General features: G+C 35.9%; 1 protein-coding gene across 12 annotated transcripts in view; it reads left to right on the forward strand.

Moving 5' to 3' along the window:
* DYNC2H1 (dynein cytoplasmic 2 heavy chain 1) overlaps window positions 1–16,520 on the forward strand; it is a 364,937-nt gene that overhangs the window by 149,781 nt on the left and 198,636 nt on the right. For all 12 annotated transcript variants that reach the window (XR_014815142.1, XM_084975882.1, XM_084975883.1 and 9 more), the window contains 3 exons: window positions 12,605–12,670; window positions 14,875–14,925; window positions 16,257–16,334. Coding sequence is in view for 11 of the 12 variants with exons in the window: in XM_084975882.1 (XP_084832008.1) it covers window positions 12,605–12,670; window positions 14,875–14,925; window positions 16,257–16,334 (195 nt within the window). In the remaining variant the exon portion in view is untranslated. The remainder of the gene's footprint in view (window positions 1–12,604; window positions 12,671–14,874; window positions 14,926–16,256; window positions 16,335–16,520) is intronic.

The raw sequence follows: 16,520 nt of genomic DNA on the forward strand, positions 1-16,520 counted from the left end.
TAATTAGTGATGTTGAGCAATTTTTCATGTGCTTGTTGGCCATCTGTATGTCCTCTTTGGAGAAATGTCTATTCAGGTGTAATGCCCATTTTTTACTTTTATTCTTTATTTTATTTTTTATTTTTTTGCTGTTGAATCTTATGAGTTGTTTGGATATTTTGGAGATTAAGCCCTTTTCGGTTGCATCATTTGCAACTATTTTCTCCCATTCAATAGGTTGTCTTTTTGTTTTTTCAATGGTTTCCTTGCAAAAGGAAAATCTTTTAAGTTTGATTAGGTCCCATTGGTTTATTTTTGTTTTTATTTTTATTGCCTTGGGAGACTGACCTAAGAAAACATTTGTAAGGTTGATGTCAGAGACTGTTTTTTGCCTGTGTTCTCTTCTAGGTGTTTTATGGTGTCTTATCTTATGTTTAAGTCTTTAGGCCATTTTGACTTTTGTTTTTTGCATGGTGTGAGGGTGTGTTCTGGTTTCATTGATTTACATGCAGCTGTCTAGTTTTCCCACAACACTTGCTGAAGAGACTTTTTAAATCTAATCTACTATTGATTCCTTCTAGTATATTTTTTCAGTTATTGTATTCTTCAGCTCTTTTTAGTTTATCTTTATGTTTTCTCTCTGTTGGCACTTTCTCTGTGTTCATCCATTTTACTCCTGAGTTTGTTCAGCATCTTTACAATCATTACCTTGAACTCTGTTGAGTAGATTGCTTATTTCTACTTTGCTTAGTTTTTCTTCTGGGCTTTTGTCTTTTTTCCTTTGTTTCAAACATATTCCTCTGTCTTCATACTTTGCTGTGTTCATTGTTTTTATTTCTATGAGCTGTGTAGGTTAGGTGTGTTTTTAGGTCTTGGAGAATGGCTTATGTGAGAGATACTTTATAGAGTTCAGAAGCACACTCCCTTCTGCTTACCATAGCTGTATACTCTAGGGGTGCCCGTATATGGGCTGTGTGGACCCTTCTATTGTAGTAGGGCTAACTACTTTGTACTAGTCCGTGGGACTGGCCTTTGGTTGGCTGCCAGGCCCTACCTCACGTATTGACTGCCGGGCCCTGGTGGATGTGGCCAGGCCATAGCATGGCTGGCTATATGACCTGCGGATTCTGGAGCTAGTGCTGGCCTGCCGATGGGCATGGGCAGGTTCTGGGTGTCTGGCTGCATGTTCTGGGATACTGGAGCTCATAACAGCCCACTGGTAGGAGGGGGTGGGGCTGCTGGGCTAGGGGACTAGGGAGGCTGTAGTTGGTATTAGCCTACTGGTGGGCAGAACTGGGTGCTGGAGTGGCTGGCTATAGGCCTGGGGCGTTCTGGCTTTGGCGCTGGCCCACTAGTGGATGTGTAAGCCCCTGGCATTAATAAGCTAGAGGAAGGACACCAAAATGGTACTTGGCTAGCACCAATGTCCTGATGGTTCAACCTTATCATTCAACCCTACCTCTTCATTTTTTCTTAAACCTTTGCGATTGTCCAAGCAGCCTATTATATTTTTTAGAAGTAGCTCCCCATAGTTGGAAATGTATCATGACCTGTCAGTGTCCCACAGAAGAAGATCTTATTCAGCAATAGATTCAGGCTGATTTGAAGCTAGATATTCTGGGAGTAGCTTTTAAAGTATGAAAATATATACAGTCCGGTGGGACTGCAAATATAAGCCCCACTGGCCTTTGGTTATGTCTGAGTTGTTGTATTTTCTGAGTGGCAGTTGGAAAAACAGAGGCTTTAGACAAATGGATAAACTTTCTTTTTCTGGGAGATACTGGTGAGCTATATTAAGGCAGAAGGAGATTGCAAAAATGGCATTCCCTGACCAATGATTCCTTTTAGAGGAGCTCCAAACCAACCCTGAAGCCAAACCTGAGGCCTGCTCCTCAAGCCAAACCTCCAGTATAGGCAAATAGGCTTCTTTCACAGAAGGTTGGCGGGTGTCATTATTGCTGTCTGTGAAGAACCCTGGGGATGGTAGCCTGCCAAGAACTGTCTCTCTGATTGTTACAGTCCCATGGGACCCAGGAATGCAAAAGCTCTCTTGGTCCAGAGCCAGGTGATCAAAGGGTGTCCTTTTGGCTGTAGTTACAAAAATCAGGGCACCAGAATTATGTAAATCTCACATCTGAAAGATACTGGAACCCTGGAGCAGGGCAGGGAAAGAGTGCAAAGTGGCCCCTATGCCTGCAGTGGGGCAAAGAAAGTGTGAAAAGATGACACCCCCTGGAGAAAAGCTAAAAAATGATGGCACCTGCTAGCTAGCAGAGGGAGAGTGTGAAGATGGTGCCCACCAGTGTGTGTACCCAGAGACTGTTTCAACAGGCTTTTAGGTATATGTGTTAAATTAGATGCCTGCCTCTTTGGCCAGTGCTTTCATCTGTACAACTGAGCCTCTTTCATCAAAGTCTGATCTATATGGGCTGCTTCTGAGCTGGGACCCAGGACAGGTGAGTCTCAGCATGGAAGCCTTTTTTGAGCTGTTTCTGAGAACAAGTCTTGTGGATATTGTGCAAGCCTGGTTGATTTTCAAAGCTAGATGTTTTGGGAGCTTCATAATCAGGTGCAGGTCTTTAAAGTTGGGCTGCCTAGTATAGGGTTCAAACCCTTTGCTCCTCAGGAAGAAGGTCTGGGTTTTGAGTTTCCTCTTAATTTTGGTCACGGTTCCAGGGGTGGGTTTTATGGTAAGATTACATTCCAGCCTCTCCCACCTACTTTCTTCTCTTTTGCCCAGTGTGTGGTAATTGCTCAGCTAGCCTTTAAGGTGTTTTTCAGGGAAATTATTCCATATATATAGCTGTACATTCCATGTATCCATAGAAGGAAGTGAGTTTGGGATCTTCCTATGTCACTATCTTGAACCAGAACACTAGATTTCTTGATGAAAGTGTAATCATTTGTCCAAGGTTACAGACTTTTGAAATTTTGTTGGGAATTAACAAATTGCCTTCTAATACTTTTTTTTTTTTTTTTTTTTTTTTTTTACCAGTTAATACTCCTCCTCACAGGGTATTAAGGTACCTTTTTCTTTTTTTAATTTTTAATTTTTTAAAATTTTTATTCAATTTTCTACTGTACAGCAAGGTGACACAGTCACACATACATGTAAACATTCCTTTTTCTCACATTGCCATGGTCCATCATAGGTGACTAGATAGAGTTCCCAGTGCTGTACAGCAGGATCTCATTGCTTATCCATTCCAAAGGCAATAGTTTGCGTCTCTTAAGCCCAGATTCCCTGTCCATCCCACTTCCTCCTCCTCCACCTTAGCAACCACAAGTCAGTTCTCCATGTCTATGATTTTCTTTTCTATGGAAAGGTTTATTTGTGCCGTGTGTTAGATTCCAGTTATAAGTGATATCATATGGTATTTGTCTTTCTCTTTCTGACTTGTTTCACCCAATATGAGAGTCTCTAATTCCATCCATGTTGCTGCAAATGCATTATTTTGTTCTTTTTTATGGCTGAGTAGTATTCCATTGTGTATATATATACCGTATCTTCTTAATCCAATCATCTGTCAAAGGACATTTAGGTTGTTTCCATGTCTTGGCTATTGTGAATAGAGCTGCAATGAGCATATAGGTGCATGTGTCTTTTTCAAGGAAAGTTTTGTCTGGATATATCCCCAAGAGGATATGGGTCCTCTTGGGGATATATGGCAGTTCTATGCATAAATTTCTAAGGTACTTCCATAATGTTTTCCATAGTGGTTGTACCAATTTACATTTCCACCAACAGTACAGGAGGGTTCTCTTTTCCACCTACCCTCTCCAGCATTTGTTATTTGTGAACGTATTAATGATGGGCATCCTGACTGGTGTGAGGTGGTACCTCATAGTAGTTTTGATTTGCATTTCTCTAATAATCAGTGATGTTGAGCATTTCTTTCATGTGCTTGTTGGCCATCCATATGTCTTCTTTGGAGAAATGTCTGTTCAGATCTTTTGCCCATTTTTCAATTGGGTTGTTGGCTTTTTTGCTGTTGAGTTGTATAAGTTGTTTGTATATTTTAGAGATTAAGCTTTTGTCAGTTGCATCATTTGAAACTATTTTCTCCCATTCTGTAAGTTGTCTTTTTGTTTTCTTTTTGGTTTCCTTTGCTGTGCAAAATCTTGTCAGTTTGATGAGGTCCCATTGGTTTATTTTTGTTTTTATTTCTGTTGCCTTGGGAGACAGACCTGAGAAAACATTTGTAATGTTGGTGTCAGAGAGTGTTTTGCCTATGTTCTTTTCTAGGAGTTTGATGGTGTCTTGTCTAGCATTTAAGTCTTTAAGCCATTTTGAGTTTATTTTTGTGCATGGTATGAGGGTGTGTTCCAGTTTCATTGATTTACATGCAACTTTCCAGTTTTCCCAGCACCACTTGCTGAAAAGACTTTTTCCCATTTTATGTTCTTGCCTCCTTTGTCAAAGATTAATTGACTGTAGGTGTCTGGGTTTATTTCTGGGTTCTTTGTTCTGTATGTCTGTTTTGGTACCAGTACCACACTGTGTTGATTACTGTGGCTTTGTAATATTGCCTGAAGTCTGGGAGAGTTATGCCTCCTGCTTGGTTTTTGTTCCTCAGGATTGTATTGGCAATTCTGGGTCTTTTGTGTTTCCATAAACATTTTTGCATTTTTTTTTGTAGTTCTGTGAAAAATGTCATAGGTAATTTGATAGGGACTGCATTGAATCTGTATATTGCTTTGGGTAGTATGACCGTTTTTACAATATTAATTTTTTAACCCAGGAGCATGGAATATCTTTCCATTTCTTTGAATTCTCTTTAATTTCTTGATTAATGTTTTATAGTTCTCAGCATAACAAAAGAAAAATCAAAAACCACATGATCATCTCAACAGATGCAGAAAAAGCACTTGACAAAGTCCAACATCCATTCATGATAAAAACTCATTCCAAAGTGGGTATAGAGGGAACATACCTTAACACAGTAAAACCCATTCATGGGAGTTCCCGTCATGGTGCAGTGGTTAACGAATCCGACTAGGAACCATGAGGTTGCGGGTTCGATCCCTGCCCTTGCTCAGTGGGTTAACGATCCGGCATTACCGTGAGCTGTGGTGTAGGTTGCAGACGTGGCTCGGATCCCGAGTTGCTGTGGCTCTGGTGTAGGCTGGTGGCTGTAGCTCCAATTAGACCCCTAGCCTGGGAACCTCCATATGCCGCGGGAGCAGCCCAAGAAATGACAAAAAGACAAAAAATAAAAAAATTTAAAAGAAAACCATTCATGACAAACCCACAGCCAATATATTACTCAATGGAGAAAAGCTGAAAGCCTTCCCACTAAAATCTGGAACAAGACAAGGATGCCCACTCTCACCACTGTTATTCAACATAGTATTGGAAGTCCTAGCCACAGCAGTCAGACAAACAAAAGAAATAAAAGGTATCCAAATTGGAAGAGAAGAAGTAAAATTGTCATTGTATGCATATGACATGATACTATATATAGAAAACCCTAAGGACTCAACCCAAAAAATTCTCGAACTGACCAACAAATTTAGAAAAGCAGCAGAATATAAGATTAACATTCACAAATTGGTCATATTTCTGTATACTATGAATGAAATATTAGGAAAGGAATACAAAAATACAATACCTTTTAAAATTGCACCCAAAAAAGTCAAATATCGGAATAAACCTGACCAAGGAGGTACCTTTTTCCTTGCATCCTTGTCAACTCTGGAATTACCACTTTTTAATTTACTACATTGTTGTTTATAAATAATATCTTATTTTTATTTCTTCTATTTATTTTTATTAAAGTTGTTTCTTAATAAACTTTTCTTCCTTACTTGCCATGTTTGTCTATTTGTGATATTTGTTTGTTTTCTTTGCTTTTTTTTTTTTTTTTTTGTCTTTTTAGGGCCACACCCGCAGCAGATGGAGCTTCCCAGGCTAGGGGTCAAATCGGAGTCGTAGCTGCCAGCCTACACCACAGCCACAGCGGCTTGGGATCTGAACTTCATCTGCGATCTACACCACAGCTCATGGCAATGCCGGATCCTCAACCCACTGAGCGAGGCCAAGGATCGAAGTCGCTTCCTCATAGATACTAGTCAGGTACTTTGACCACTGAGCCCACAACAGGAACTCTTGTTTTCCTTGCATTTTAAAGAATAAGTTTTGCTTTATAGAACAAGTCTACTTTATTGTAATTACTATTTTAATATTTTTTAAGTATTGGATTTATTTTTTGATGTCCATATTACTTAATTTGCATGATTTTTTTTATCTTACACTGAAACTCCCTATACAATAAACGTTTGCCCAGCCCATATCCCTCCAGCCTAGGGAACCACCATTCTACTTTCTATCTCTATGAATTTAACTACTCTTGGTACCTCATATAAGTGGAGTCATGTAAGTGTTTGTCCTTTGTCACTGGGTTATTCACTTAGCATAATGTTTTCAAGGTTCATGCATGTTACCAATTTGCATTTTAAATGCCCATTTTGTCCCCCCTCCTCCCTCAGGCTTCCTCCTCCCCTCAAGTTCAGGAATCCACAGTGTTCTCTGAGGAGGTAGTCTGGGTGTCTCTCATCTTTCTTCATTCCTGTGCAGAAGGGCTTTTCCTGGAGACTCAGCCATCCTCATTTGATTAGTGATTCATTTTAGAGCTGAAACCAAATGAAATGGAATTTCATTTCCAGCAGGGCTGATCCAAAAGTTCATGCTCATAAACTTGCTTTACAGTAATCTATATACATTGAGTGTTACTGCTCTGGCTGCTCTGTTTCTCCCACCCCCTGCCAGATGCATAGGACCAAGGGACCCAGGCCTGAGGGGAGGCCCCAGAGTGCTTGTGGGGTGGTTGGGAAACAATTTGAACATGGAATTGCATTTTTGTTACTTGAATACTGCTGGTGCTGTCATTGATAAAGGGGGCTCCTCGTACAGCTGCTTCTTACTGCAGTTCATGCTTTACTATCTGACCCTAGGAGGGAGTTTGAAAGAGTAAAATGGTGGTTGGGAGATGGAGAGGGGCAGCACCTGTAGCACCCTGGATACCAGACCCAGCAAGTCCTCCTGAATAAATCTCCACACTGAAATGGGCTTTGATTTATGAAAATATTCTGGAAAAATAGTTATTTTAAGGTACCCCAAAATCCTTTTTGAAAAGAGATGTACTATAAATATTCTCCATGAATGTTCTAAGTCAAAAGGTAATATATACTTGCTATTCATTCCAAAGATTAGTAGCTTTTCTTATTTATAAGTGTCTTATTTATTTCTAAGCTATATATCTATAGCTCAATTTATATGTTCTTATTTTATTTTTGGTGATAACAGTATATTTTCTGATGAAATCCTTTTGTCCTTTTGTCATATTTTAATAATGTAATTAGGAAAAAATATAATAAGCATTCAGAGTTCTGAGATGATTTAATACATCAGTGAAATTTAGTGAGGGTTACTTCTTTTAAGTCACTTTACTTTTTAAGAGTATATTTAAGTTAAGCTAAAAGCAGTACTTTACTGCCCTAGGAGAGCGGTTGTAGGTTGTTAAATTCTCAACATTTTAGTACCCACCCAATTGAAATTTTTCATTCTCTGTCTTGAGTAATACTTTTCTGTTGTGAATAGCTGAAATTATTTTAAAAATACTATAGTGTATAATTCTTAAAACATGTTTTTAATTGATGGTGAAAATCTGTTTTATAAAATTCATATTTCTGTGTGAGTAATATTAAATCTATTCATCTTGAATTCAGCATTCCATAGAGCTTCAGTGGTGAATAAAAATTCAGAAAGCACATTAATTGTGAAAGTGAGCTTCATGTCTCAAGATTTATCACCTTAACCTTAATTAGGATGGAACCAATTTCATATTTTAGTGAAAGCTTTTGGGTTTTTAGCAGTGAGCATCACATTAAACTGACTGCCAGAGTTTCTCTCATGCTGATTTTGCTGTTGGGTTAGTGACACCAATATAACAACAGTAGATTTTTTGAAATAGACTAGGACTATTAATTAGTATTCACATCACATTGAACTGAAAGCATCTTGACCTTGAACAGAAAAATGATTGACCTGTTTTATAGCAGAAAATTTAGACTTTCAACAAACTAAAACAAATGGAGAAACTGACTAGCACTTTCAATTTAGATTATTAGCTATATCATTCATTTTCTTTCCTTCATGAGATCAGAAGTGTTTATTTCAATAACCTAAGTACCTTGGACAATTATAGGGTAAGTAGTATATTTGATTCTCCCAAATTTATGATGGTTATAATAAAACTATGTACTGGTTAGTAGCTTTGCATATCATTTCTTACCGCAGTTTATTAATGGATTTGTTGATGTGTTAAATAATTTCCAACCATTGGGTCAGAATATGGAAAAGGACTGGAAGAAAGTTTGGGAAAGCATATGATTCATACTGTTTTCCCTTCCTCATAGAAATATTATCTAAAAGATCAGAAATGGTATAGGAAGAATGTCTGGTGATGTATATGTATAGAATGTTTTTTCATGAAAACCCTTCTAAGTGCATGCCTCTGTAACTCCCCTTGCCTGTCTTTTCAAATGAGTTTGCTAGTTCATTGATTAAAATACAGATGAATATACTTTAAAAATAAATAATAACAGCATCTCATGATCACATGTATCTTACATATTTAATTTGAATTGTGGATTTTTTCCTATCAAAATGTGTTTTCTTTCAATAAAAAAGTAGAAGTTCTGTGGTTGAGTGTTTAGAAATTTTATAGCCTGTGACTATTAAAGTGAATCTTAATAATTTAGACAATTTTCTTCTGCTTAGATAACTTTGAAACTTTTAGTATTGTATCTAACCTGTTAGTTTTTGGAAGTATAAGTGAATTTGCATGGAATTCTTTTTTTTTTTTTTTTCCCACTGTACAGCAAGGGAATCAAGTTATTCTTACATGTATACATTTTTTCCCCCACCCTTTGTTCTGTTGCAACGTGAGTATCTAGACATAGTTCTCAATGCTACTCAGCAGGATCTCCTTGTAAATCTATTCTAACTTGTATCTGATAACCCCAAGCTCCCGATCCCTCCCACTCCCTCCCTCTCCCACCAGGCAGCCATAAGTCTGTTTTCCAAGTCCATGATTTTCTTTTCTGTGGAGATGTTCATTTGTGCTGGATATTAGATTCCAGTTATAAGTGATATCATATGTTATTTGTCTTTGTCTTTCTGGCTCATTTCACTCAGTATGAGATTCTCTAGTTCCATCCATGTTGCTGCAAATGGCATTATGTCATTCTTTTTTATGGCTGAGTAGTATTCCATTGTGTATATATACCACATCTTCTGAATCCAATCATCTGTCGATGGACATTTGAGTTGTTTCCATGTTCTGGCTATTGTGAATAGTGCTGCAACACTTCACACCGGTCAGAATGGCCATCATTAATAAGTCCACAAATAACAAGTGCTGGAGGGGGTGTGGAGAAAAGGGAACCCTCCTGCACTGTTGGTGGGAATGTAAACTGGTACAGCCACTATGGAGAACAGTTTGGAGATACCTTAGAAATCTATACATAGAACTTCCATATGACCCCACAATCCCACTCTTGGGCATATATCTGGACAAAACTCTACTTAAAAGAGACACATGCACCTGCATGGAATTCTTTATTAAGATGTATGATATAGCTTCATACACAAATGTGAGTGCCTATATCACATTCTTTGAGATTAAAATAAGATTTTTCTAAATATGATATCTATCTTATACTTTTCAGTAAACATATTTGAAATCACTGAATATTATAGAGTAGAAATAAAAGGAATGAATTATACTTTCCATTGCTTTGTAGTCACTGAGATTTATGGAGTTTAGGAAATATTTTTAAAATACATTTCCTTTCCAATATTGTATAATATATCCTTTTACTGTAAAGCAGATAGTTGTTATCTGTCATCTTTTAAGACTTACAGTGTTCCAGGCACTAAGTATGTTAATACATTATTAATTAATTCCTACAACAGTTCTCTTATATAAAATAGGAAAGCAAGATTTAGAGCTTTAACTCTTCTCTTGGTTATTCAGATGTGGTGGGTGTTGAAGCTGGAATTCCAACACATTCTGCTTGATGCCAAAGACCTCTTGATAGTAGAATGTGGTTGAAGCAAACTGTTGTATATGGAAATGTGAACTTTTTATCAGTTATAAAGTTGACTTTAAGGTTTCCTCATACTGTATTAATCTTCCGTAATAGTCTTATTCTTTTTGAATTTTTACTAGCGTGTACATGATGGTGTAGTATGGAATATAGTTGACTTATACCATCTAGTATTCCACTGTCTCGTTTTTCTGCATTCAGCTAGTTAACTATGTAGACAATCAGCTTAAATTTTTCTTATCAGTATCCTCTTGATATTAAGTTATTTTGCAACAAAACTGAGGCATACCAAGATAAATTGATCTTAAAATATCCAAATTTTCCCATCTGATAAATTGTGTAGATCAAAGATATTACAGGTACAAAATATTTTCAAAACTCTGATTATTGATGAAGTTGTTTTTTGAAATAAGTATTCAATAAACCTTAAGCTTGATTAGTTCATTCTTGATTTTACTTAAGTTTATTTGGAAGTAATGTGTTCTGTCTCTGACTCTCAGTAAGCTATATTTTTAGGATTATTCTTGAATTATCATTTTTCTACATTTTAAAATCATTATTATAGTCTTATCGCTGGAGGGATTCATTGGTACAGCTAGGCAACCAGACCCCTTCCATAAATAGCTTTTTTTCTGCCATCTTCATGTTGGAAAATCATCCAAGATCATCCTGGTTGGCCTGGCTAAGGTCCTGTGTCATCCCTTGAACTGTTACTTGTGGTGTGATACATTGAGATCAGGCAACTTGATTATAGGCTTATCCCTCAGCTCAGGGTGTCATTAGTGACCAGAAAGCAAAGCAAAGGATGGTCACAATTACTCGTTTATTGACTACATTTTATGCGCCTGTTTTTGGCCAACATTTCAGATCTTGGGCTCAGTAATAATGGATAAGTAGTTCACTGCTTCCAGTGGAGAATCTGAGAATCATAGAGACTACATTGCTCTTCCTTAGATCAAAGAAAGGAATGGCTAAATAAATGTAGTATTTTATGTGAATTTGTGGGTGTCTGTAAAAAATAAACTATTATTTAAGTGACAAAGCCTGCAAAGTAATGCATTATTGTCTTATTTATCTTAGTCATTATTTATTTACCTTAGATGAAGAGTGCTATTATAATCATTTTAAATATCCATTACTCTGTAAAATAAACATCTTACCACCTTTTCCAGCTAGTTACTGTTCAATCCCAAACATGAATTCTAATCTTCTAATACCTAAAACCATTACATATCTCTCCAAATGACCTGCCTTGCATTTTATGTATTTTAAATATTTCATGTACAGTATAATTGGTTGTAACTCTTTTTCATACCTGAGTGATGGCTGTCTGCTTCCAGTTTTTATGCTTTGTTTTTACTCGCTGACTGTGTTGTGGCTGTGAATACATATTTTTAAATTTATTCACTTCATCAGTAGATGTTTATTCAGGCCTTGCTATATATATACACACAGACATACCCAATATATACTTTTATAAAATAAATTTCTTCTGTATTGTAATATTTAAGAGACTGGATCTTTCCAACAGAAGGGTAATTTTCTTGCAGGCAAGGAGATCACTTGCTGGTAGTATTTATAAGAAGGTCTTTTTTGTGGTACATATATTTACATATAACATAATATCCTTATATTTATCTGTAGATTTATAATCACACACACATAATACTAGAATAAATAAGTATTATTTAAAAATAGGGAAAGCTAAATAAAGTTTAAATTAGAACTTGATAGATAAGATGGTACTTAAGCAGATGCTTAAGTAAATGTTAGTAAGGATTATGGGTTCCTTTTTTTTTTTTTTTTTTACAGAAATAAGCTTATTGTAGAAAATTTGCAAAATACGCTTAAGAAAAAATAAGGAAACAAAAATAAGCTGTAATCTCAAAAATAAATCACTAATAAAAATTTTGATATCTTTTTCTAGTTTCTTTTGCAGCTATATATCCATGTATATTTTAATAAACATATTTGTTTAAATAAATAATATGAGCTATGCTATATACCCTGATTTGACTATTATTCATGGTAGACTTTTGAACATTTATGTGTTTGTTTTCCCTCAATTTTTAAAACTCTTGCAAAGAATATATCTTATCTAAAAGTACATTTATGATCATTTTGCATAAGTTCCTAGAAGTGAAATTTCGTTATTTAGGGGCATTTAGAATGTTCAGGAGCCTGTAACATACACAGTGTCAACTGAAGAATTAATAATGCAAGATGTTGATCTCGTTAGTAGTGACTAAACATCGCAATTTCTAGTTGCCTTTTTAAAAACGAGATGTACACACTTATTAATCCTTAGCACTATTTCTAAAAATTTTAGCACTCTTTCTGTCCTCTCACTCCCAACTTAGAAGAGTTATGCTATGTTAATACCAGCTGAGTAGTCATTTCTTATACTCATGAGAGCTGATTATTTGTCAACAGAATAAAGATTTTGTGAATCAAAATTTAAGGACTCTGCTTTTCCAAAAAAAATCAACATAATATCTGTTATTCTTTTCAGGCTGATCAGTTGATGTTCGCTTTGCATTTTGTTCGAGGAATGCATCCTGAACTTTTTCAAGAAAATGTAAGTGGAAGGAAAGGAGAAATATTTTAAGAGTTGTACAGCAATTTGGTAATGGGCAGACTTATAGTTAGATTAAAAGTGACTTTAGGCTACAAATTATATATCAAACTATTCATTTTTTCACTTAGTTATTAATTTAGTGTAAGATTTTGATTTCCAGTTCTACTCCCTTCTGGATGAGCCTAATATTCTGAATCAATGGTAAGGCAGGGAAAGAACTCTTAATAACTTGATATGCTGCCTAGATTTTTCTGTACATAAGTCCACTCTTCCAGGGCACTAAACGTGCCAGCTTTCTTATTTTCCTGGTCTAAGCAATTGAACTGATCATGAGGAAAAACAATGTAAGTATACCACTACATTATTTATTACCTCCACTGACTCTCAGAGTCAGCAGATGAAGCAGGAAAGTGGGCAGTTCTGAGAAGCTTCCTTTGAGCCTGCAGGTTATATTAATTTTTTAATGTATAATTTATCTTCTTTGTCTATGTCTTCATTTCTGGTTTCCCATATAACCCCCTCTCAAACTTGAAAAGAACCTCTTTTGAGATAGAGTTAAGTAATCCATCTCTGATCTAGTATTAAAAAAAATTATTTGTGATTGTTCTCATTATATGCCATTATCACTAAAATGAGAGTACAGTAGCCAGGGTGGCAGGGGATAGTAGGCGAACAGTAGAACTTTGACCTAGTAACCTTTAACTCTCTTTGGTCAGATTTTAACTGTGTTCTGGGTTCCCCTCTTTTGGATACTCAAACAAATGCAGACTGCTCCATGTGACTGTGTTCTCTGTTTCTCTCTAACCCCACACTCTGGCTGACCGAATGTATTAACTTGACTCCTTTTATGTAAACTATTTTCGACACCTTTCACTATTCCTGTATAATGTTTTTCACCATAATAAACACTTCTGCTGTATAAGACTTAATTTTCTTTCATTTTCTCTCCTGGAGTATAAATAAATTATTACTGGGAAAGGAGAACATTTTTCTTTGACTTGCATAAAGTGGTAGTAATGACTTGTTTTTTATATGTGTGTGACTGTATAACTTCAGTAGGAAGAGTGAGCGGTCAGGGTGGGTGGAGGCAGGTAGTACTTGTTTTAGTAATTTTTCCATGTTGTTCTCAAATTTTAATATGTATTTGCTTTATTTGCTGGTCAGTCTGTAACAAATAATATGATAGTGCCCATTATTATCTGATTGGGTAATCCATAGTGAAGACAGGATTTTCTTTTTTCTTCTTTTTCTCATTTTGCTTTTTAGGGCTGCACCTGAGGCATATGGAAGTTCCCAGGCTAGGGGTTGAATAGGAGTTGCAGCTGCCAGCCTACACCACAGCCACAGCAATGCAGGATCTGAGCCATGTCTGTGACCTACACCACAGCCCATGGCAATGCTGGATTCTTAACTCACTGGATGAGGCCAGGGATTGAACCCATGTCCTGGTGGATACTCGTCGGGTTCGTTACCGCTGAGCCACAATGGGAACTCCAGGACAATTTTCTAAGAGTACTAGATTCTGTAACACTTCGTCAGTCTTGATTCCATGCATTAATTTAAAAAAGCGGGCTCAGTGAATTAAGAACCTGACATAGTCTCCATGAGGATGCAGGTTCTAGCTCTGGCCTCACTCAGTGGATTAGGAGTCTGAAGTTCCTGTGAGCCTTGGAGTAGGCCTGCAGCTGTCTCCTAGTTTACCCCCCATCCCTGGAACTTCCGTATGCTGCAGGTGTGGCCTTAAAAAATATAATAAACAAGGACAAATGGGAGTCGTCTTTCAATATATTCAAAAAGATAAATTAATGGAAGTACTTTTCTCTATTTCTTATTACACAATTTAAAAAAATTTTGATGTACCTTACTGCTTATTTATTAGTGAGGAATAGCATATAATAGGATAAATGAAAGGTGGTGGAAATGCTAATTGAATAAGACACTTAAATTTTTAGATATTGAGACACATGTATAATAGGTTATATTTTTTCTTAAAATTATTCCAGTAGATTTCATTTTTAATATTTTATGTTGATATGAAACTTGAACTCATGATAGTGTACTAGAAATGCGAAGATGTGAAATGAATTTTATTTTTTTTTCATGCTTTTAGAAAACTAAATTACAAGCTATCTCAGGGAAATTTTAAAAGATTTTTTAAATGGTTATTTATATTTTTGTGTGTTTCTCATATTTTTATTTAATAGGAATGGGACACATTTACAGGTGTTATTGTTGGAGACATGTTGCGGAAAGCTGTAAGTTAAAATAATAGAATTATTTCACTCTTAGGGAAAATAATTCTGGCTTTAACTTGATGAAATAAAATTGGCTTCAGAGGAGTCTTAAATTCTGGTTAAAATTTTTTAATTTTTTAATTGAAATTTTATTTTAATTAGAGAAATATATCCTTGCCTCTATTGCCCTAATATAAAAATGAACCTAAATGTTTTTTTTTCTCCTTGAGGTCATATTTTTTTTTGAGAATATTAATTAAATATAAGAAGTTAGATGGTTTCTTCTTTTTTTTTTTTGTCTTTTTAGGGCTGCACCCCCATGGCATATGGAGGTTCCCAAGCTAGGGGTCGAATTGGAGCTGTAGCTGTAGCTGCCGGCCTAGACCACAGCCACAGCAACGTGGGATCTGAGCAGCATCTGCAACCTGCACCACAGCTCACGGCAACACCGGATCTCACTGAGCAAAGCCAGGGATCAAATCTGTGTCCTCATGCATGCTAGTCAGATTCGTTTTCGCTGACCCACAAGAGGAAATTCTATATGGTTTCTTTTTTTCAGTACATTTATTTTGTTCAGAGAACACTTTTGTGTTTCTAAGAAAATCAAATTTCGTCATATAACTAGGAAATTTTTCTTACGTTAAGTGAAGTTAAAAATTACTTCATTGAACTTTTGATAATCTTAATCAAATTTAGCTTTTTTTCTAATAATTATCTATTTGACCATGTAATAGATAATATTACTATTCAAAGCAGCCTATTCAAACTGTAGTGTAAAACCTAGATTATTTCTGAAATGCAAGATATAATTAAAAATAATATATATATATATTTTTTTTAGGGCCACTCCCACGGCATATGGAGATTCCCAGGCTAGCGGTCTAATGAGAGCTACAGCTGCTGGCCTACACCACAGCCACAGCAACACCAGATCCGAGCCACGTCTGTGACCTATACCACAGCTCACAGCAATGCTGGAATCTGAACCCACTGAGTGAGGCCAGGGATTGAACCTGCAACCTCATGGATCCTAGTCTGATTCGTTTATGCTGTGCCATGACGGGAACTCCAAAATAATATAATTTTTGTGATAGTTTCTTATTACATTTTTTTCTGAAGTTTCACAAAAGATTAAGCCCTATGAAAATAAATGTAATATTTGTCTAATGATTATCTATACCTTATGTTATGTAGGATTTTATCATATTGCCTTGTAAAATACATAAAAATTTAAAAATGGAGTGAACTTTAAAAAAAATAGTGTTCATAAAATTATTAGGTCAATTTTTAATTTTTTGTAGTCTAAATTTTACCAAATATATTAAGGAAAATAATTTATCTTCTTAAAAAAGGACTCTCAACAAAGAATACGTGATCAACTTCCATCTTGGATAGATCAGGAAAGAAGCTGGGCAGTGGCAACATTAAAGGTATTCCTTTCCTACCATGAGGGATTTTTTTTTTTATTTGGGTTATTTATGTTTATATTTTTATGTGCTACTTATTCATAATGTTGATATTTCTGTGAAAATGATGTAAAAATCCCTGGGCAAAAGAATATGGAAGAATTATCTGATTAGTCCTTTAATGAATAATTAATTAACTGAATCTTTCCT

Source organism: Sus scrofa, chromosome 9 (assembly GCF_054392235.1).
Source record: "Sus scrofa isolate SSC_HxYL_T2T_F1_AM1 chromosome 9, Sscrofa_HxYL_maternal_Yorkshire_Landrace_v2.0, whole genome shotgun sequence".
NCBI classification, from domain to species: domain Eukaryota; kingdom Metazoa; phylum Chordata; class Mammalia; order Artiodactyla; family Suidae; genus Sus; species Sus scrofa.